The 23140-nt window shown below is 38.3% G+C and overlaps 3 protein-coding genes across 6 annotated transcripts; all 3 read left to right on the top strand.

The window, feature by feature from the left end:
* Positions 1-2956: 2956 nt before the first annotated feature.
* On the top strand, positions 2957-7561 carry LOC146314491 (uncharacterized). Its single transcript, XM_084737446.1, has 2 exons — positions 2957-3273; positions 6860-7561. The coding sequence occupies exon 2, from the start codon at positions 6922-6924 to the stop codon at positions 7276-7278; it is 357 nt and encodes a 118-aa protein (XP_084593572.1). The 5' UTR covers positions 2957-3273; positions 6860-6921; the 3' UTR covers positions 7279-7561.
* A 3816-nt stretch (positions 7562-11377) lies between these two features.
* On the top strand, positions 11378-19051 carry paplnb (papilin b, proteoglycan-like sulfated glycoprotein). 4 transcript variants are annotated; one of them, XM_084738058.1, is made up of 13 exons: positions 11378-11976; positions 12322-12426; positions 12774-12883; positions 13428-13488; positions 13595-13697; positions 14277-14407; positions 14623-14940; positions 15697-15873; positions 15970-16120; positions 16205-16285; positions 16688-16838; positions 16938-17025; positions 18398-19051. In XM_084738058.1, the coding sequence occupies exons 2-13, from the start codon at positions 12370-12372 to the stop codon at positions 18662-18664; spliced, it is 1695 nt and encodes a 564-aa protein (XP_084594184.1). In that variant the 5' UTR covers positions 11378-11976; positions 12322-12369; the 3' UTR covers positions 18665-19051. The 4 variants fall into 4 exon arrangements, with proteins under 4 accessions (XP_084594184.1, XP_084594182.1, XP_084594185.1 ...); XM_084738056.1 differs by having other exon boundaries at positions 12344-12426; XM_084738059.1 differs by having other exon boundaries at positions 12344-12426; positions 18401-19051.
* A 1439-nt stretch (positions 19052-20490) lies between these two features.
* On the top strand, positions 20491-23107 carry erh (ERH mRNA splicing and mitosis factor). The gene is made up of 4 exons (XM_084736817.1): positions 20491-20646; positions 21109-21196; positions 22472-22592; positions 22683-23107. Exons 1-4 carry the CDS (start codon positions 20644-20646, stop codon positions 22783-22785), a joined length of 315 nt encoding a protein of 104 aa, XP_084592943.1. The 5' UTR covers positions 20491-20643; the 3' UTR covers positions 22786-23107.
* The last annotated feature ends 33 nt before the right edge of the window (positions 23108-23140 follow it).

Here is a 23140-nt window from a genome sequence, read left to right on the forward strand (position 1 = left end):
ACCCAGGAGAGTCCATAAATAGTGTAACAGTTCTGAGGGTAAAGACATCGTGGTAAGCCCTTGGTCCCCCAAGGGTCGTGATGGCCGAGGCAGCATGTGAGCCACTGGCCCATAACTCTCCCATTCTTCCAGTGACAGAGAGCCTTTTTATGCTCTCGTTTACTTGTGAGTAAATCATAGAGGGGAAACGCTGCTGTGCACTTTTTCTTCAGCCGGCGATGATGGTTGGTTGTCTGAAAGTGTTCTGCAGAGACAAACCAGATGTTTGGTTGGAGATATTGTGTGTGAAACAAAGAAAGAAGGGAGATAAAGATACAGACAGGGAGAGTGAGGTTGAGACAAAAGTTATCGCGTTGTTTTTACCGGTGCCAGACTACTGCGTTTTTCCACACAGTAGGAGGGAATAAGTGTCAGAAGGTGCTCAGATTTAGAAGATCCTATCTGTGCTACCTTGATTTGACAAACCTTAACCACCGGCTGCGTCAAGTAAACAAAAATTACCCCCAGGAATTTCCCTATTGGTCATATAGTTTGATTTCAGACTAGACTAAATACAACGGCAATTCCAAAAAAGTTGAGATGCTGTGTAAAACAACAACAACAAACTTTTAGACCTATATTTAATATTTTAATGTTCTGATAAACTTGTATATATACACTAATTCTGAATTTGATGCTGGCAACATGTTTCAAAAAAGCTGGAAGAGGAGCAGCAGTTACTACATGTGTCCAAGACAAGTTTCCTTTCGGGACAATTAAGTCTGTCTAATCTAATCAGGAAGACTGGGAAGGTTTTGGACTTCAACATTTCACAGGTAAAGAGGTTTATTGGTAACAGGTGACAGTATCATGATTTGGTGATGATTAAGAACATTTCTCAAGACAAACCTGTGAAGAATTTAGGGATTTCATCATCTACAGTCCATAATATCATTAAAAGATTCAGAGAATTCAGAGAAATCTCTGCATGTAAGGAGCAAGGCTGAAAGCCAACACCGAGTGGCTGTGACCTTTGACCCCTCAGGTTACACTGCATTAAAAACCCGCACCATGGTACAGGGATATACCATGGGCTTGGAAACACTTCAGAAAGACATTGTCGGTAAACGCAGTTCACAGCTGCAACTACAAATACAAGTTTCATACATTTTCTTGTCTTATCTCCTCCAGCAAGTCCTTGGTAGTCTTTTCTATAGCCAACATAAAACACATTCAGATGCCAGACCATGAGAATTGATACATTTAATCCCTTCATCATTATAAAAGGGGCTGAAGCGTGGTCATGGTCTGAAGGGTCAGGTAGTTGTTGCAAGTGTGTTTCTGTTAAACCCCCACGAGTGAATCTATTTTCTGAGGCACCTATGACACTCATCTGGACCACAACAATGCCCCCTTTCTCCTCCCCGCCTCACGCTTGGCTGGCTTCTCTGAATACGACCCAGGGCAAAATAATCCATACCCCTGAACCCCCATGCAGCACTCACATAACACACACATGAATACACATGTTGGCACTTAAATGGTCACACGTGTTGGGGCTCACTGCAAATTCAAGTCTCACTTCTTGCAGAATTTATACACTCACAACTTCAAGTCTATAATCAAATAAACTACACACGATATACTCACATTCACACACAGAGGAGCAAATAAAACACATACATGCAAGAGTGGAGGCAAATGATACACATAATGCATGCAGGGCCACCAATGCTCCAACTTTTTCCACAGTAGCACAAATGAGATGCTCCAGTATGACAACACCGCCCCCATGTGGAGAAATTGAAGAAGTAAAAGAAACTCTGCTTCATGTATTTTATACTTCACACGAAGTTGAAGGGACAGTTCACCCCCAAATCAAAAATATGTATTTTCCTCTGGCTTGTGGCGTTATGGATTCCTCCAGTTTGTTTTGGTGTGAGCTGCACAGTTTTGCAGATAAAAATATTCTAGACACCTCACTACAATATTGCATATGTTGCTGTCTTACACTGTTAATTTCTGTTGTTTTTTCTTGTTTTAATGCTTATCTTTATATATTATATATTATATATTATATATTATATATTATATATACTATCTAATACATTTCACAGTATGATTACTGTAAATTTAATCACAGTACCACAGTACTTTAATTGTTATTACAGTAATCATCTGCTGTATTTTTTATCACTTAGTCAACCATTGTAAAAGGCATCACCATATTTAATACTATAAATGAATAAGTGCAGAGTAATCAATAATCATCAATTGATTGAACTTCTAAATACTGAAATACACATTTTTTTTAAAAAAAACAATTAAAAAACATTTGTGTTGTACTGTTGTAGTTTTGCATATTAATCAGGTTTCAAAAAATTGAAGTTTGTCAGATAAATTTTTTTGTCCCATTGACTAGTCAACTTACCAGCTAATTACTGCTAGTAAGTTAGTAAAATATTTTCAGCATTCTTGTTACAGTGAACAATTAAAATGGTGAAAGTTTTCAAGATAATCGCAAAAACATAAATTTGACTGTTACAGCACCACCTTGTGGTCAATGCGTGACATTTGCTGACTGTGTAGTGTGTTGAGCCCACCTGCCAGTTGTTTTTGGAGACTAAACACTTAGAGCAGAGAAAAAGAAGAAGAAAGAAAGAAAGACTAGTCATAACAAAGACAAGATAAATAAATAAAATGGCATTATTCATTGGATTAAACGGAAAATTCTGCATTTTTTATGTGGATGTCCACAGTGCCTACATGTACCAGGATGCATTGCATGCAAGCCAATGTTGCTGTGTATCTTAGCTTAGCATTAGATGACAAAACCACTCATCTACCTTGGCCTCTGGCTGCTGAGAGGAGGTGACTACCCATCCAAGCTAAAATAGTCTGTATTTCTTCCAGTGACATCACTGTGACATCACTTGATGCAGGAAGAAAAACAGAACTAACTTTTTTTCAGTCAATATAGCATACACTGCTTTATTGCTTTATTTATCAACACTGACTGGACAATGTTTACTTTTAAGTTCATCATAGGAAGTCTAAAAATGGCTGTAGGATGTAGGAATTATTTCAGATGCCACCGGTCACACAACTAAAGTTTGTATGAATTTGCTGATATGCAGCATTCAGTGTTCAGTCTGTAACAACATCATGACATCTTCACAGTGGATATAGCGGTGGGCAGAGCCACTGTGTTCTGGACAGGAACATGTTTCACACACAGTCTAGCTTATCTTCAGCCTGCATGCTGAAACATCCTGGATGCTCTCAGAGACACAAGTAAGACGTAATTTTCTTATTTCATGCTGATACGGTCGTTAATTGCTGTGTATCTGCTAAAATATATGTTTTTGCTCAATAATACAACCTCAATAAAAACCCCAAAATTTGCTGTTTTTCCTGCTGCTTGCTCTGCTGTGTTGTTGTTGTGTCTGTTGCTACCAATAACAACTACTAACAAATACTACTACTTTTTGTGCTTTGGCGAAAAACTAATATTGTGCTTTTGCTTCCCTCTAACATTCTTGTTTACTGTTGTTTGTATTAACTTTGACAAGCGAGAGATTTGATGTGGATACTCAAGGGATCACAGATGGTTTGTAATATTTACTTTTATGATACTTCATTTTCTTATTTCCATCATGTAAATGTGACAGATTTAGTCATGCAGGCTAATTTTCATCTGCAGTCCCTGGCAGGTTGATGGCATAAAAAACATTAAAAGAATACGTACATAAGCATATAAACACAGATGGTTTTATGAGATTGAATCTATTGTTTTTTTTTGCTGTTGTCAATTTAAGAATTTCTGCTCACCATGGTGTTTTTGCACTGATCTAAGATGCAACAAAACAAAACTACATTTTCACTCATGCGTAACACGAGTTTACTGTGTTTTCGGGTCCACATTTTTTTTATTTTACAGGAACACAATCATTACAGTTAACTCACTGATATTTTCTTCTGGGATTTTTTATGGTTATCGATCCCTGACTCTTCCAAATTAGTCCAGTCCTAAATTAATAATTCCTCACTGCTCGTCTGATACAGCTAATATTTACACCATTGTCTGAGAGAGTCTTTCCCTTGACGTCGGCCTCCCTGCAGCAAGTTGGTTTGTTTTGATAAGAGACTGAAGGTGGTGAGGTCACCATGTCAGCTCCTTATCTGAACAGCCATTTAAAGGGTAGGTTCCCAACATGTGCTGGCTCTTTAACATGCTTCTAAACACGTGGTTTTTCTCATTACACTGTTTCATTCTGTGTTGGAAAATATTGCTGTTGACCACGTCAGAGAACAGCTCATTAACCTCTTCAGCTCCCAAAACACTATTGTTTGTCATACTGTCCCGTTTCCAGTCACACCAGCTCCAGCATGAATTTTTCCACGGTGTTCCCCAAGGTCTTGGTGTCTAAATGTGGTGTTTTGGAGGAACTTCTGACCATTTTTTTTTATCAGTTCTGGAGTGGTCAAAAATGGTTAAATTGTGCACCAAACATATGTAATAAATGGTATCACCCCCAAAAATTGCTGCAGCAACTTGAGACATAATAGAGCTATGTACATATTTATGACAAGAAAAACGCGACACATCTTGAATTAATCTTCAGGTTCCCAGTTTTCAGATGGTGTGTACAAATTTTATGTGACATATACTTTTGACCTGCTAACTCCCCCTAAAAATAACAAAAATGAGTCTGTAGGGGGTGGAGTATGGGAGAGGTTGACTTTTATCTCTACAAAACATTATCAAACAAACATCAGTTATTTCTTGAAACGTGTTCAATTTTTAAAAATTCATTAGTATATCAATTAAGTATTAAATAAGAGTGTAAGTGTATAGCCTGACTGTAAAACATATTTCATTTTATGGGTTGTGAATGCACAAACTAACTTGTACTACATGGACTGAACTACTGTAGGCACATTTCAGATTATGTGCAGCTCCAGTGTTTTTTTTGTTTTTTTTAGTGGAGCGTCCTTCACCAAATGAGCCATCAGAGGGCGCCATCGCACAATCTTCTTCCTACAACTCATTCTGCATTAAACACCTAGGATAAACATTTGTAGAGGAACATTATCAGCACAACATGTTTCATTTAGTGGACCATTTAATTTAAATACAAACTACATGTGTAAGCTACTGATGTAAAATGGCAGAATGAAAGCTGCACACACACATCAAGATTTTAATATGTGGGCCCACACATAGCAGCACTGTGGAATAACCATCTTAAAATTAATGACCAGAAAGTGGTTGATTTTTTTTCTCTATGCAGGTTTGTGATCCTGCAAATAAAGAGAGATCTGTTTCACTGCTGCGGTGCTTTACATCACATCACACTGTAAAAATAAACTATTTTGTTTTAACTTAAAAAAGACAATTTAAAATTGGCTGAATTTAAAAACAAGTTGAGAAAATTTTGTAATGATTTAACACAAACTAGTTGAATAAACCACGTTAATTCAGTTGTACAAACTTATGATATTAAGTTGAACCAACAACTGATTGATTATCTTTGACATTTTCTCAGTTTAAAGGGTCAGTTATTCATTTCACACAAAGACTATACAGCTGCAGCACTGTAAAAAAAAAAAAAAAAAAAATGTTTTGCCAACCTATAATCTGTTGTTGAGATAATTTACTTTTCTTCTTCTGACAAACATGAAAAAAATGTATTTCAAAGTGAGCTGTGAACCTAACATAAACTGTTCATTGTATAATAACTACTGTAGCAACTGCTGGTGAACATGTTTATCAAACATTGTCTGTGCTCTGCTCCTACTAAATCACTGTCTAAATCAGAGGCAATAAAAGTGTAGCTCACCTGTAGACTCAGTCATTGCTGCCGTCTGGTGGTTAAGAGTATTAAAAACCCCTATTAGTAATAATGGGCACAATGATCAATAGAAAATTTGACAGTTGTCGCTAAGATATTATGACTACACTAATCTAACTACACTAGAATATATAAAATATATATATATATATATATATATATATAGAGAGAGAGAGAGATAAATACAAAATGCAAATATAAAAAATAATATAGCTCAATTAAAATACACCTACACTGAAATAATAAAAGTACAATAAAATAACATAGTGATACTAGAATAATAAAGTGTGCATTAATATGAGAAGTGGATATTTAGAAGTAACGCAAAAGTTATTTTCTCAGGTAACTAATTACTTTTATATGCTGTAAATGGTAAAGTTATTCAGTTAAATTTTGAGAGAAGTAACTAGTAACTGTTAGTAATTACTGAATTTCAGTAACTTGCCCAACACTGGGAATTACTCAACAAGTTCTCTAGCATTCCAAACACACAAGGGAGACGGAGGTGTCAGAGAGAACAGAAAAGAGATTATATTGTGCGTACAAGTGTGTGCATGTGAGTGACAAAGCCACCCACAGATGAGTTCATGAGGAAGGGGGTTAATCTGTCTGCTCAGACAGCCGTGGCAGTGAAAAGAGGCTGGGCGGAGGGAAGAAACACGTAATCTGATGTCCCGCCTGCCGCTCACCCGAGCCAGCAATGGTCTGGACAGAGAAGGGTGCTGCTCAGGATAGCAGGCCTTAAATGGATTACAGGACAGCACATGGCAGTGAAAGGGCACCTGGACACACATACACATATAGAGCCTATACACAGACACTGTACACGCAGGTGCACAAGCACAGGAGATTAGTCTGAAGTGCATTTCTCACCCCCTGCAAGGAGCTTAAAGTTATTACCAGCTGAGAGAGACAACGGGTGTTAGAGCAGCTCTGACATCTCTCAGCCTTTTCCTCTTAGTTTTTGAGCTCCTTCTGCCCTCTGACCTTGGCTAATTTGGCTAAATGATTCCCTTTTCTTCCAGATATCTGTTTTACTGAAGTCTGACTTGAGTATCAGTTGGGTGAGAGCTGCTTCAACCTGAGGATGGAGTCAAAGTCGGACCCAGAGTCTGAGGCCCAGGCTCCGGACAACAGCCAGGACGGGACTGCGGACACAGCCGGGTTTGAGGTGACCGCCGAGCGCCTGGAGCAGCTGATGAAGAGCATGGAGGTGCTGCTGTCGGACGTGGAGCAGCTGCGGAGCCACTGCAGCCACCAGGCCACCGAGCTGATGCGTGCGGCCGTGGACCTGAGGCAGCAACAAGAAGACCTGAAGCAGAGTTACGCGGATCTGTCGAGAGAAATGCAGGAGATCATGGATACAGTGGATGACCTGTTCAGCACCAAGAGTGCCTTTGAAGCCAAAGAAAAGCAAGCACAGAAACTGAACCGGCAGCTCTGAGGGATGGAAAGTGTCTGACCGAACTTTGTTTCTCAATGAGGAGCAAACAAAAACTGTTGGTGGGGGTGTGGTTTTGGATTTGGATGTTTGAGTCAGAATTTTAATTTGGGTTTGGCTGTGGGAGACGCTGAGGTTTGCATGGCTTTGAGACAATGCTTTAATTAGATTCTTAAATTGCATTATATAAACATTTTGTTGTGCAACTTGTTTTTTAGGTCTTTACCTGACAACCACATTCACTGAAAAGCAATATGTAAAGAATTAGCAGAGAAAAATAATAATATAATAATAATAATAAAAAGAAATTCAGAATAATCAACCTTTGACTTAAAGTGAAAAAGTGTCCAGTCAGTGTTGGTGGTGGTTGTAGTCAGCTGAAGCAATGAATTCCTCACTGTGTGCTGTATTGACAGAGAAAAGTTCTGCTGCAAAATCAATATTTTTCCTTCATCCAGTGACATCACAGTGATGTCACTGGATACAAGAGGAGCTGCAGGCTATTTCAGCTTAGATTTCTAGTCTTCACCTCTGGGTTGTCAGGGGGTATGCTAGATGAGTATGTTTGTCATCTAAAGCTACGGTTTGGCCAACAAATGAATAGCTATAGGCTAGGGTGGTAATACACAACAACATGGGCATGAGAGTGACCAGCTCACCCACAGGAAAAGTACCAAAGTTTCCCTTTTATATGACTTCAATAAGCACTTGAAAATGAACCACGTGCATGAATTGCTACATTATTGGCTCACAGGAATTGGCCTGAGGATTCAAACCCTGCATCTTTGTGTATCAGAGGAGGTGACATGGGGCCTGTGTCCACATAGCATTTTGGGGGGGGCTTTTTTCTGGTGCCGACTCTCCGAGCATTTTTTTTTCTCGTGTGCACCAGAAAGCTGAAACTCATGTCTGTGCGGATGCTAGAGGGAAAGACTGTACTTTTGTAGCCTCTAACTGAATTTCTGTGTTTTGAAGTTTAGTTTCTCTCCTTCGTCACTGTTTGTACTCTGAGGTATCTGCTTTATTTTTCATTTTACGTTCTTTCAGCTAATAGGAGTTGTTAATTTACCCACATTTCTTGATTTTTGCTGCTTCATAATAAAAGCTTTTAGATAGCAGAATATTGGGGGAGCTTTATTGTGAAAAATTTTATAGGAAATGGCCTGTTGTTAACCAGCGTTTTAGAGCCCCTTGACACATGACAAGCCTGTATCAATACACACCTTCAAATGGGTAGCCCAGATGAAAATCCCCATGGCGTGGCAGCACGTCTTCTGGTTGAAGAAAATGTCGAATACAAATAGATGACAAAAACCAAAAGGGTGATGCTAGACTGTGCAACAGCGACAGTCACATTGATTTTCAAGATACTGTTGTCAGAGAAACAAAACTCACGTTCAGTGTTTTTTTTGTTTTTTTTGTTGTTGTTGTTTTTAAATGGCACAGATGCTTCACCCAGCGCTCTGCAGTGCCCGTCTGCAAGGGAAAAAAAGCTCTGTGGACGCAGGTCCTTCCTCATGGCGCAAATAGAGAGACATTATTTTCTACACACCCTCTCAGATCTTGAGGCAATGTCATCACATGTCAAAACTGGGGCATTTGTTTGTCTATCTAAACTTAAAATGCATTAGAGATTTATATGCAGAATATGGCCAAAATACAATATAATATTAATTAGTATGTTTTCATCAGTGTATAATCACCGGACACAGCCTACATACAAGCTGGTTTTCATTTTCCTGATCAAAATTCCACCAAACTGCAGTGGTTCAACAAGGTGTCAAGCTGTTAGCTCAGGGCGAGAAGGGCTGCTGTCTGCTGCAGCTGGATGCATAACATCTTAAAGAGTTAACTGGCACTGTATGACTAAAATATCAATAATCAGTTTAACTGACTAGTATTGCTGGTGCCAGCTAGCAAGGGTAGTGACGGATCATTTAGTGGACTAATTGTGCACATACTAGATGTCTCTAAATCCATGCATGTGTCCTTTAAAGGTAGAATAAAAATGATTTCTCAGTCTCTGTTTGTAAACCAGTAAGATTCCCATGACGTCAAATACCAACATTTTGGTCTGGTAAAGCGTCCCGGGCACAGCGAAATAATGAGAAAATAAGAAGGTATAGGAGGAGGGCAGGGCCTCTATGGCTGCAGGCGCCACCACACACTTCCTGTGGGTGGTTGGTGATGATTGAGAGATTTTCGTAAGAGTATATACATCGTTTTGTGGGAAAATCCTGAGTTTGCCTTTAAGGAAACATCACATAAAGTTCTAGCCCCCCCTCCCCACAAAAAAAAACATAAAGATGAATTTACACCTCTGTGTTACAGTTTTAATAAAACATGAACATTATGAGCTTAAGAAGGGTACAATTTGTTGCATTGCTTTCATACTAGATTGCCATGTGCTGCTGTCTTTAACACGTGATGACAAGACCATACAGACTTGTGCTGCGTGTCAACAAATGATTTACTATCACTTCTGCTGTCATTGCATTTTTTTTCCTGCCACCCAAGAACAAAGACACGCATCACAGCTATGATTTTCCATCACCAATGTCTTCTATGTTGAGAGTTAAATATATATGTTACTCTTGTCAGCCCAGATGACTCCAGCGCTGCTCCTCACTGACGGATGTTGTTGCATCCCCCATATTCTCTTCCCGTCCAGCATGCTTCACTGTGGTTTCTCGCTAAAATAAACCTAAATAGAGCCTTAGGGTGATCGTTACCTCCCCATGAGCTCCTCTTCTGTGACTTATTGGTCTGTATTTAGTGGTTATGGGATGTGTGAAAGGGACATTCAGTGGCCAGCAACCTGAGAAAAAAAAAAAAAAACAGCAAAAAACTTCAAGATCTGTTTCACCCTTAAATCTCAGTCCAGTGTGTTTCTTCTGTAAAGGCTTAATGGATATTATTGCTTCAGCATTTTGCAGTTTATGTATGTAAACAATAATTATGTGGACTCAGGGCATTTGTTTTAACCTAAAAATAGTTACTGTCATTTAAAAAGAAAGTTTTTGGGGGGCTTTTGTTGTTATTTAACAGCTGAAGATATGTCAGGTAGGGGGGGTAGAGAGATGGGATGACATGCAGGCCTGGGCTGCAGGCAGGCCAGAATCCACTGCAGAGGACCTACAGCCTCAGGACATGGAGGGCACGTTCTACCAACTGAGCCCCCCATGAGGTAATTTTGTAAGAATTCAAAACAAATAAACTCTTCTTGTTAAATAAACTTGATATTAATTCAGGTCAGCTAGAAGAGGTCACTCAGTCAAGCGCAGATCCCTGCCAGACGACAGATGGAGAAGCACCTACTGCAATTTCACCTCAACCGCAGACTGCAACCAGCAGAGATCAACATTAACATGACTTCCACATACGCTGTCCCAAGCTGAAACAAGACTTTCATACTGAAGCAGCTGTTGATCACTAGTGACCCCTAGTGGCCAATTAAGAACAGTGAAAAGTCAGCTGTCAATAGTCGTATAAAACAGAGCAGTCAAAAAATAGAATTAATGTCTCACAGTTGTATGTCTTCACCAACCAGACAAGTTACAGTTTACATCCATGTCTGTCCAGACTCACTTTAATATGGAACTTTTATCACTACATTGACCTGTAACTTTGAAGGTATTTAATTAAGGGTACGAGGTGTTTTGTTTGCAAAATGAAAGTTATCAGTGTTGGATTGAAGTGAATAATTTCCATTGAGAAACATTCTGCTTTCTATTTCTGTTCCGACAGAGGAGGGCAGAGGAGTGAACATTATGATGTCACAGTGAAGCTGGCCTCTGACCTTTTGCATCTAAACTTTCAAAACCTCATTATTTGATCCAAATAGATATTTTGGTGTAATTTTGTCAGTATTAGCACATGAATTCTTGAGTTATGGCCAAACACGTGTTTCGTGAGGTCTCCGTGACCTTTGATGACCCAAATTTAATCAGTTCATCTTCGAGTCCAAGTGGACGTTTGTGCAAAGTAATTCCCTCAGGACATTATTTAGATATCACGTTCACAAGACTGGATTGATCTGAAAACATAATGTCTGTGGCCACAGCTGTCATTGGCATTCGTACCACATGTTAAGCAGAGGTCCTGCTCCAGAAAATTTTGAGTATCACTTCTGGGGATTTTTTTTTATGCACCAATATGTTCCTTTTCTGTATGAATTTATTATGTCAGTGTCATTATTTATGTAAAGTAAAGCACAACATTTAATTGATAATTCAAAATATAATGGAGTATAATACATTAAAGATCTTAGGCAAGCAGTTTGTCAAATTAAAGTCTTCTGCTACTTTCATGGAGGGTGGGGTTGTAGGGCAAATGCACATTCTAAATATTGATAGGGACGTGTTTAACTAAAACACGTGGATGGCTGCTAATAAAAAGACTTGCTATAAAACTATTACATAAGTGGTCTCAGTCAGGGTCTTAACTGCAAACATCCTGTTACAAATAGAAAACTTCACAGCTTCTATTCAACACCCAAAAAAAGAAGTCAAAATCTTTTTTCGGGAAAAAAAAAACCTTCTGTTTCTCTGTGTGGTTGAAACCTGACACTTTGTGGGCTGTGGTGTTGGTGAGCAGAGAGGGTGAGGAGATAGAAAGCTGGGTGTCAGTGCCTACTTTCACTACTGAGGTGCACATCCCTCTGGACTGTGGGTCGACGGCCGGGGAATTTTCTTCAAGAAGGTAAGACGTGAAAGGATCTGATGATATTTATTATTATCTGTTTAATCTATCCAGATGAGGCACTTTACACCTTCAGTGCATGTATATCTTTGCAAACAACGATGTGCTAAACGTTAGCAAAGACGTCACCAAGGATATAAAGGAATTTAGGTATCATCTGATACACATACATGTAATAAATGGAAGCATTTTGAGGTGTTATCCTAATGTATTCTGATTTTAATTACCTTTATATCTGTTATATATGTGTGTGTGTGTGTAGCATGAAGGGACTGCAGCTGTCTTTTTGTTGTGCAACATTGTGCTGTATATTTATAATAAATTACCTTTATATTTGCATTACAGTAACATTTAGTTATTTCATCAGTAGTTCTGCAGTAACTTCTGGTGAACATGAACATCCTGCAAGTCCTGGGTCTCCTGCAGCTGCTGGCTGTACCTGCTTTCACCGTGAGTCTTTTAACAATATTAATATTTGACTGTCCATTTCAGCAATGAGTGCTTTAGTACAGATGGAAATTGCATACACAGTAAAGTACAGTACGTCCAAAATCTCAACACAAAAAAAAGAGAAAAAAAAGTTTACACGTGCCCGCAGTGATGCTGCTGGTTTATACATACGTTACGCAATGTTTAGGGGACGGTTTGTGGTCAAATGTTCCAGCTTCTATTTCAGTCCTCTAGCATGCTCTTAGTGTGTGTTAGTGGTTCGTGGTGGGCTATGATATGGTGTGTGAGAGTACTGTGTGTTCCAGAGGCTCAGCAAGGAGGACTTTTACTGTTTGTTTTTTTTTTAGCTGACACAGCCAACCCATGACTACTGGGGAGAGTTTGGAGCCTATGGGCCCTGCAGTCGCACCTGCGGCACAGGAGTGTCAATGAGAACCAGGAAATGTATCACTTCAAGGTGAGACATCAGGATGTATGTTAGTAGGATGGGATGATAGTATCATTTACTAAATATTTTGCAGTGAGCAGGGAACACTTTATAATGACCATCATTAATGAATGGTAAAATAGTTAATCAAACTTATTAACTTATCATTTATTAGCATACTTATTTTGAACCCAAACCAAATTTCTTTCCCCTAAACCTACCCAGGATATGTGTGGATTCTGAAAGTTTAGACAAACGTTTGATATTTTATTATTGCTAAATTGACAGTAGAGCCCTGCATGAGCAAAACTGACACAAGAGAGGTATGTACAGAGTCATAGTTTAAAGTGTAGAGCCACTGACCAAGTAATGAATGGTTTACAGAGCATGTAAAAACATTATTTGACAGTAAAATAACTGTTAACTATGGTTTAATTAATTATCAATTTACCGTTTATTATGATGGCTATTAAATAGTAGATGTATTTAACAAAAAGGAGAAACATTTGGTGTGTATGCAAGTAGGATTATTTAATATTTATAATTAACAGGATTCTTTTTTTCTCTCTTGCAGGACAGATGGAGGACATAACTGCCAAGGATCCTCTAAGTCCTTCCGAACCTGCAATACGCAGGTGATTATCCTTAAGCTATTTTTTGTCTTCTTTATAAGTTACATCCACCCACAACCTGTATTTTTCCTAAAATATGCCAGTAATACAACATTCTGTGTCGCTGCAGCCATGTCCAGTTGGATCCAAGGACTTCAGAGAGGAGCAGTGCTCCCAGTTCGACAGAACGGAGTTTCAGGGAAAAAGCCGCGCATGGATTCCTTATTACGGAGGTATAAGACCTATAAGACCTGCACATACTGCGCATCCACAGCACCAAAGTCTGTTGATGAAATAAAACTTTGAAATAAATTCTTGTGTTTTATTGGACACCATCAGAGGTGTGGGTGTGTATGGAGTTGTCACTTATACAAAATCAAGTTGGTTTTGAGGCTCTTGATGATTTCTAGTGTTGATATCTGGGTTCTTGACTTTTCTTAACTTTGTTATCTGGGTTCTCCATGATTTTTAGCTTTGATAACTGTGTTCTAAACCATTTTTAGCATTGATATCTGGGTTCATGACTATTTTTAGCATTCATAATGAGGTTCTTGACGATTTTAACCATTCATATCTTCGTTCTTTACAATCTGTAGCGTTGTTATTGGGGTTCATTATGATTTTTAGTGTTGATATCTGGATTCTTTACCACGCTGTGCTTCAGTATGTACAAAACCCTGGTTCATAGCCATTAAACGATACAAAAAATGAATGTAGATGCTATTTGAGCCAGGTCTTACTGTGGATTGTATATATTTGATCACATTTTATCATTTTATTCCATAATTTTTATTGTTATATCTGTTCTGTAGGACCCAATCCATGTGAGCTGAACTGTGTCCCAAGAGGAGAGAACTTCTTCTACCGACACAGACCTGCAGTGGTGGACGGGACACCATGCTATGTGGGCCGCTCTGACATCTGTGCGGACGGTGTCTGCAGGGTGGGGAAAACAGTACAATGACAGACTTTCAGAGCTCTATATTATATTGTATATTTGTGACACATCATGGGCAAAAGTGCTGTCACAGAATTGTCTTTGAATAATTAGACTTTCCTCAGAATCACTTAGTTCCTGATTTGGTATCAGTCATAAAAGCACATTTCTCATGACCTTTCTTCAACGCAAAATTAAAAATCATTTGTCTCTCTCTCTAGACGCTGACTCATGCAGACTTCATGGGCTTGGATGAAGACACTAATTCCGTACACTCTCCCGCTCCAGTCGCTGTTGTTCCTCACCCAAGGGAGACGTACTCGTACATCTACAAAACTGGTGTGTATGGCGAGTGCTCTGCCGCCTGCAATGGAGGCATGCAGTACCGCAATGTGGAGTGTTGGGTTCAGGATTCAATGAACCCCCGTGTGGTGGAAGAGACTTACTGCATCACCCAGCGCCTGCAGAGACCAGCAAGCCAGCAGGCCTGCAACATGCATCCCTGTGCTGCTGAGTACAGTGTGTCCAGCTTCAGTGTGGTTTGTACCTCATTTTGACGACACATAAACCTGGTGAAATCATGGTTTCACTTCAAATTATGTTGCACCAAAATTTTAAACTAGCTTAAAATGAAGAAAGATTACATTTAAAACTCTCTTCAAACCTCAGTTTATTTTTTAACTCTCAACCAAGATTAAATTTACTACATTTTCTAAAAATTGAAACTCCAATTTAAAACATGATCCAGCATTAACTTTGAAAGAAATACTTGAGGAAATGTAAATGAATAAAGGTAAGGGACATACTCAAGTTTCATGATGTGTCTCTCTTTTTTCTTTTTTACTCCAGTCAATAATTGGACAAACTTTTACAAAGAAGGAAAAATCTGTAACAACTGACTTTTTACCTAGCTAGCAAACAATGTCACATTTTGCAAACTTTTTAGTCTTCTAGAAAAGAATAGCAGCGTTTTGTTTCCTTTTTTTTTAGCTAGCTAGCAAACAATGTAACACTGTGTTAAGGAATACAGAAAAGCTGGAAGTTAACAATACCCTCTCCTCTTCTCTTTATACTTAACAGATCCCATCAGCACTCAAATTTATTAATTGTTTATTTATTTAGTTTAATTTTGGGTGAGGAAGCATCTCCATATTGACTGAATTTGGATTCAGTAAACTGAGTGGTTTTTAATTGTGCAACAGAACTCTGCTTAATTTTAAATCTGGGTTTACTCATTTTAAACTCAGCTTTGCTAAACTCTAATCTTACATTAATCTAATCTTTTTCATGGTCAGTGCTCGGTGACTTGTGGAGAAGGCCAGCAGACGAGGGAGGTGTTCTGTGTGGGCTCAGGAGGCGAACGTCTGCCTGATCACAGATGCAGTGGACTGACGAGACCTGCTTCTGTCCAGCCTTGCCGCAGACCCGCCTGTCACACACACATCACCTGGCACGTGACTGACTACGGACTGGTGGGTGAATTGGAGCAACAACAACAAAAAAAACTTTCCCCTCTCCTCTGTCTGTCTCCACATTGTTCACCCTGACCTCCTGTCTCGTCTCTGCAGTGCACCAGGAGCTGCGGCGGTGGTGTGAGGGAGAGGAGAGTGGGCTGCTACGATACAGATTTGAACCCCTACCCAGAGGCCCGCTGTGGAACGGCGAGCAGACCCGTCTCTGTGGAGACATGCAACTCACAGCCCTGCCCCAGAGCACAAAGTGAGCACAATCTGAACCACCTCCACACTTTTTTTTTTTTTTGCATGTGCTTGTTTGTGTTTAATCAATGTACTTTCTCTGCAGCGGTCCCAAGTGTACAGGACCCCAGGGCACATGAGACCACCATGAGAGGATTTGTGCCCCATATTCCAGGCGACCCCTCAGGTATGTAGAGCATGTGGGGGATATTTTGTTGAAATGTTCACTTCTTTATGTGCTTGAACGTGCAATTATTATGTACATGTTCATGTGCAACCAGTTATTTGAGCTCAGGTGTAACTTTTTCAGTGAATTCATCCTCGGGGCAATAAAGAAAATGTGCTCTTATGTTGTAATTGCTGCTGTCTAGACCGTGACTGCACCGCTTCCCCGCTGCTTTCTTGTCCCTCGTTCATAAACATAAAGCTTAAAGTGTGTCTGAAAGTCATATTTAGACTCTAAAAACATATCCAGCCGAAATAAAACATTCAGAAAGGGACAAGCATATTTTCATAGGTCTTGATGTACAGACGTACAGCAGCAGGATGCTTCTCTGACCATGTCTGTGTCTGTGTTTACTTGCTTTAGCTTCCAGGCCACAAACAAACATCGAGTCCTACCCTGCTGTGGTTGGTCCTCACTGCGCGCAGTCATTCTATGGCTGCTGTCCTGACGGCTATACCTCCGCCACGGGGCCCCGCAACCAGGGCTGCTCCCAGAGTGACTGTGTCAACACCAGGTAACACTTCCTGGATCACATTCTTGTAACCAGTATATGACATGAAACTGATGAGTACTGACCTAATATAAAGTGTTAAAAAAAATCTCTCTGTCTCAGGTTCGGCTGTTGTTTGGATGGAGTGACTGCAGCTCTAGGATTCGGTAGGGCTGGATGTCCTGAGTACCTGGTACCTGGGGTGACCGTGGTAGGAATCACACCTGTTTCCAACACTTTAAAAATCAAACAGGAATTGAGTTGAATCAACTCATTTTACTTAACTTAACTTAACATTAATTTACAACTTTTATTTATTCAAGTTAATTAAGCTTAAAAGAGAACACTTAAGAAATTAAAAACACGAGTTCCTCCAACTTGAAGTCTTTTAACTCATAGCTAATTATAATAATTAAATTAAGTTTCCAAAGAAACATGATCAGCATACTCTCCCAAGACCTTTCTTTTTTAAAGTCTGAAGAAAACATGTATGATAGAAACTTGCTGTGTATTTCCAACACACTTTAGGATAAGTCAGAGTTGTTTATTTTCACGATAATGAAAAATGAAAAATTATGAAGCTAATTACTGAAGTCAGTTTCTGCCCATTTATGTTTAAAATTTAATAAACTCACTGGTTTCACATATCATCTTTGTGCCAGTGCAACAGGAGCAGCTGTAAGTCCTTTGTATGAAATAAAGAATGACTATACAAACTGATAAAATTTTTAAAAATGGAAAATTTGACCATTTGACTAGGAAAGTTTATCATTACAAAATTACCTCAACTAGTCTTTATCTTTTTTTTTTACAGTGCATCTTATTTCAATAAACTCATTAAATTGTTAAATAATGATGGGTTTTCACAAGACTAATAAAATGCTGCATGGAAGATGTATGTTTTAAACCAACCCAGAAGTTAGCATCATTAAAAAATGCAAATGGCCATTGGATTTTGGATTAGCGTAAAAAATAGATAGTGTGGTGAACACAAGTTTATGATCCTGACACATTTTGTTTAGCAAGATCTTTGCAAATGAACACCACTTTTTTGTGATTTTTGAAGCCTAAATTCAATCACCAGAAATAAAAAAAAAACAGCACAATTAGGCTGTAATCAAACTACACCAGCCATTTTAGCAACTGCCTCATTAAAGATATGTAAAAGCTTCAAAATTCACGAGTGGTGTGTTTACTGATGTATTTTATTTCGTAGAACAAGAAGTGAGAATCTCTTAAGCTTGTGTTAACCACAGATCTTTTTCAGATATCTAAATATAAGCATGTTCAAAAAACCCATTGACTTTGAGACGAAGAAACCAAAGGTGAAAATATGCAAACTCATTTCTGGGTTGCAGGACTCATTCTTGCAGCACTACAGTTGCATTAAGACTATTGAGTTGCATTATGGGAAGTGTAGGATCCACAGTTTTTGGATATGTTAATCTCTGCAGCATAAGTTTTGATCATTATTGCTTTAATCTGTCTCTCACAAGTCCTACAACTTTAAGGAAGTGCAAAATAGACACATGCAGCGATTCAGGAAGATTAAATATGTCTCTCTTTCTGTCCTTCTCCTTCAGCAGCACTCACCACCACCCGTTCCTGCCTCTCCACCCACTGGTGTGTGCTCCCTGCCCCGTGACGAGGGCCCCTGTGATACTTGGAAGGTCCGCTACTACTACGACTCTGGCACTCGCAAATGCACAGAGTTCTGGTACGGAAGCTGCCAGGGCAATGGCAATAACTTCATGACCCTGGAGGCGTGCCAGAGTCAGTGTGGGGGTGCACCTCGCAGTGAGACCCCAAGGAGAGGGTCGCCCAGGGTTGCTCTGAGGGCAAGAGCATAACCGTGCTCGCCACTAATACCTCCAATTCATGGGATAACCAGAGTGCTGAACACATCACATGTTATGTGTACACATGTAGTACTTACATATATGAAAACACACACAAAGATGTATTGTAAACCTCATCCTACCTTTCATTTAGGCTTTATATTAAAAACGGTGTACATAACCTCACATTATGACATGATCCCAGCTCATGGTTCTGATTTTGTAATCTTTTTGACATTTGGTATTTTGTTTGTGGTGCTAAGTTCATTCATTTATGTATATTTCATTATACAGTCCCAACAAAACTAAAATAATGTCAGCGTGTTTTCCCAAGTTAAATCGTCAAGTAAAATCAATAAACTTTCGGCTATCCGGTAACCTTGGGGAAAAAAAAACAAAAGAACAAACTGGTGTGGTGTCTGTGTCTCCATCTGCTTTTGCAACGTATCTAAAAATGCATTTTTGAATTTGACAATACATTTATTAAACTATGTCAGTTTTTACATAACAAATACAATGGTTTCCCAAAATGTATCAAAATTACTCAAATACTGTAATTAAATATGATTTAAGAGGATGAGATGATAAGTTTACTTGAGGATTCTGTTATTTGATGGTTACATTTCAGGGGCAAATATTGTATTTACTCCACTACATTTGTTTGGCAGGTGTAGTTACTTGCTACTTTGCAAATTAGGATTTTACACTCAAAACATATCAACATGTGATCAGTTTCTAAAATATCAGGCATTGTTGCACAACAACATCGACTAGCTACAACATCAAAATACTAGCTACACATGAATACATCAGTAATAATAATAATCCAGTAAAAAAAAAAAGATAAGCAGTATAAGACTGATAGAAGTCATTACAGTGCATTACAAGTACTTGTACTGTATAATAAATGATTCTACCTATACCTAAAGGTTGAATATGCAGGATTGTGCATATTCCAAATTTTGTGTCAATACATCAAAGTAATCCTCAATCTCCTCCTGTGCGTGTGTGTATGCATGTAAAACTCTCTCTGCAGCTCTCACACACAGAGAGCAGAGGACAGAGATGTACAGAGAGTTTTGACCTCAAAACTTGTGCTTTGTAGTGGCTGGGGGCTACATACTACTGACAAACAGGCTGAAGCACAGAGCGATCGTGAGTACAGCAAAACATGAGAAAATAGTAAAAATCCAGGCACAGTCTCTCTGCAGGTACAGACTCCACCACACACTTTTAGGTGATCAATTCAAGGGATTATGTTTATATGAGTCTGTACATTCTATGTAATATTGCATAAAATGCTTTTGAGTAAGATTCTAAGCTTTACTCGCAGTAAAGTACCTGATACTTTTAATTAAGTAAGGGATCATGTACAGTGAACAGGTCATTATTGCAAAATAAACCCTGACAGGCTGATGCAGGAGGTTTCCAATCATCCTGCTGGGGTTTATCTCACAATAATGACCTACTCGCTGTACATTATCATGCTTATTACATAGTTACTTACCAAAAAATAAATAATTTCACAGAAAATATTAAGTTAAAAATGATTTCACGGATTTAAAAATGTTTTTTATTGCTCCTCCAGAGTCTATAATCAGAGCTGCATCCGTAGCAACTGTCCTACATTCCTACATAGCAATTATGTGTAACAACAGTTTGTTCTCCATAGCAATGGTCTCTTATACATATTATTCAACAAGGCCATGTAATGAGTAAAGGTTAAAAATATTTTTCCAACACAAGTAAAATGTTTCTACACTCGAGAAATGAGACTGAGCCTGTATTCTTAATGCCAGACTTTTATTTTGAAATAAAAACTTTATTTTGAAGGCACTGCACTCACAATCGGAAACAAGATTATTTCATTTCCCGTGGATATTTTTCTTCAAACAGCTGCATCGCACGGGGCACCGAGAAGCAATAAACAACGATTTTCTTTGCAGTTTTGCATCCCTGATAAATATACAGGGTCTGTGGTCCGCACAAACATGGTAAGAGTGTTTTATTTTACGTTTTCAGAGGTAAAAGCTTGAATTATAAGCTTTATTAGCTCCTGATAAACCACATAGCTAAGCTAACAAGCTACGAGGCTAACGTTTACTCTGTCAAACGTAACGCTGAATTTTCCAATTTCTTCTTTTTTTTTTTAAAAAAAGCTTTTTTTGAAGTTGACGCTTGATTAGCTCATCTCTATCGCTCAGCCTAAATATGAATAAATTATTAGAGATATTTTGTGATAGACGAGCATTACATGAACGTTACAGTTAACTAGCTTACTAACTACTTATCTGCTGCTAAACAATCAGCGTTTAACTCCTGTTTGAAAATCTTTAGGTAAAAAGGTACCCGAAACGCTTGATTGTGTCAGAGAAAAACACTGAACTGCGTGTCAGTAATTCATGTAAAGCGCCCGTATTGTTGTGTGTATTAAACAATATTAATCATTTTTGCAGTCGCACACAATTTTGCTTGTCCAGCCTACCAAGAGACCTGAGGGCCGCACATATGCTGACTATGAGTCAGTGAATGAATGCATGGAAGGTGAGTCTTTAGCTGTTTAAATAACGTTTTTACCAATAAATCACGGTGCTCTCTTGTATGCATTGGCGTAATACACACAATATTCCTCAATGAGGTCACTGAAATAATTTAATTAAGCTGTAACCATAGCAATGCCCTCCCATCATCATTTGGAGGGTAAACTTTCTAAATATCTTATTTATCTCTCAAACAAAGTATTTGAGTCTAATTACAGTACAGGTGAAGAGACAACTATAAATCTATATCATCTATGCCTATGTTTTCATATGTATTTTGTTATTTCTTGCTTATTGAAGTTTATATCAATACGTTGGGACATACGTTGCAATACCACAAGAGCTGCCATGATTAATCGATTATAAAACAATTATTAAATTAATCTCAAACTATTTTGATAATCAATTAATTGGTTTTGTGTTATTTTTTAAAGCTTCTTCAGCTTCTTAAATGTAAACATTTTCTGGTGACTTTAGTCTTTTGTGACAGTGAACTAAATAATATATATACAGTGAACTAAATATATATAATAAGTGGTGGGCAAAATTAGACATTTGAGGGAGTCATGTTGGGCTTTAGGAAATATTTTTCACCGTTTTCTAACATTTTATGGACCAAACAACCAATCGATATTTCAAACAATTAACAGATTAATAGATGATGAAAATAGTCATTAGTTGTAGCCCTAGATACCACATGTTAAGCACGATACAATATCTGTCAATTATAGGATCAGAAGTACTGAAACTATCATTCAAGATCTTAGTTTAATTCAATCTTTATTGTCCTGCCTGAAATTTAGAAATTTCGTTTGCAGCAAAGCACTTTTTATGTGCTGTCTTTCTCTTTAAAAAAGTCCTATCTCACTTAACAAGGTCATTTTTCTTATTGCTGTGGTATCAAGAAAGCCACCATTTTCTTTTTTTTTTTTTTTTGACTAGTACTGTAATAGTTTTAATTCTGGTATTGTGTTTGGTTTTGGTGTTCTACTGTACACCAAGCACAATAAACCTATAATATTTCAACTGTACCCTAGTCTGCTGACTGTTCTTTTTTGAAACAGATGACCAGCCTTTCTAATTTCTTTCTTATTTCTCCTGCGTCTCTGTTTTTAGAGAAACATGTAGCGTTGTAATTGACTCTACAGTCTCCGATGAACTTTGTTTCATTGTTGTGAAAACATTAAAAGATGTTTATTGTTATCTGGACCATTTTAGCTAGTTTGTTTTCATGCACACTTGTGGAAATTCAGCATGTCCTCCTGTACCTCTCTTCCAGGTGTTTGCAAAATGTATGAAGAGCATCTTAAGAGGATGAATCCAAACAGTCCCTCCATCACATATGACATTAGTCAATTGTTTGACTTTATTGACGACTTGGCAGATCTGAGCTGTCTCGTGTAAGTATGAAATATGAAAAAACCAACTGTGCATTAATGTGGTGGTCCTTTCCAGTGAAAAATATGATTAAAATTTAACTTTTTATACAGGTACAGAGCTGACACTCAAACATACCAACCATACAACAAAGACTGGATCAAGGAGAAGATTTATGTCCTGCTGCGGCGTCAGGCCCAGCAAGCATCAAAGTAAAGGCATCAGTGAGGAGTTGTCCTGCTACACTTCAAAGGAGTTTACTGTACAGTGGGAAAGAAAAAGTCAAAATTTTTTGGGCTTTATATAGAAATGGGAGTTGTGCTTGGCAGCATACATATGTTTTTTAATTTGTTACACTATGATGAGAAAGGGGCTGATGGCTGCAGGGACTAACTTATTGATGAAGAGGGATCTCTGCTGGAGGAATGCTCGCCAGGCTAGATAAAAACTTTTTGGTTTGTTTGTTTGTCAGATTTTTATTAGTAGTGTGCTTTCAGTTTCTCTAAAAGTTATGTGATGTTTTTTATATATATATATATATTTACCTTTACTGGGCAGTTGGATTTGAACA

Source organism: Lutjanus erythropterus, chromosome 15 (genome assembly GCF_056507025.1).
Source record: "Lutjanus erythropterus isolate fLutEry1 chromosome 15, fLutEry1.hap2, whole genome shotgun sequence".
In the NCBI taxonomy this organism is placed as follows: Eukaryota; Metazoa; Chordata; class Actinopteri; order Lutjaniformes; family Lutjanidae; genus Lutjanus; species Lutjanus erythropterus.

Excerpts from the sequence above, each read along its gene's own strand:
- LOC146314491 (XM_084737446.1), top strand. The coding sequence starts at position 6,922 with ATGGAGTCAAAGTCGGACCCAGAGTCTGAGGCCCAGGCTCCGGACAAC.
- paplnb (XM_084738058.1), top strand. The coding sequence starts at position 12,370 with ATGAACATCCTGCAAGTCCTGGGTCTCCTGCAGCTGCTGGCTGTACCT. Across the intron at positions 14,941-15,696 it reads GTGTGTCCAGCTTCAGTGTG|TGCTCGGTGACTTGTGGAGA; the intron begins GTTTGTACCTCA and ends TTTCATGGTCAG. Across the intron at positions 16,839-16,937 it reads AGTGACTGTGTCAACACCAG|GTTCGGCTGTTGTTTGGATG; the intron begins GTAACACTTCCT and ends TCTCTGTCTCAG.
- erh (XM_084736817.1), top strand. Across the intron at positions 21,197-22,471 it reads AGTGAATGAATGCATGGAAG|GTGTTTGCAAAATGTATGAA; the intron begins GTGAGTCTTTAG and ends CCTCTCTTCCAG. Across the intron at positions 22,593-22,682 it reads GCAGATCTGAGCTGTCTCGT|GTACAGAGCTGACACTCAAA; the intron begins GTAAGTATGAAA and ends CTTTTTATACAG.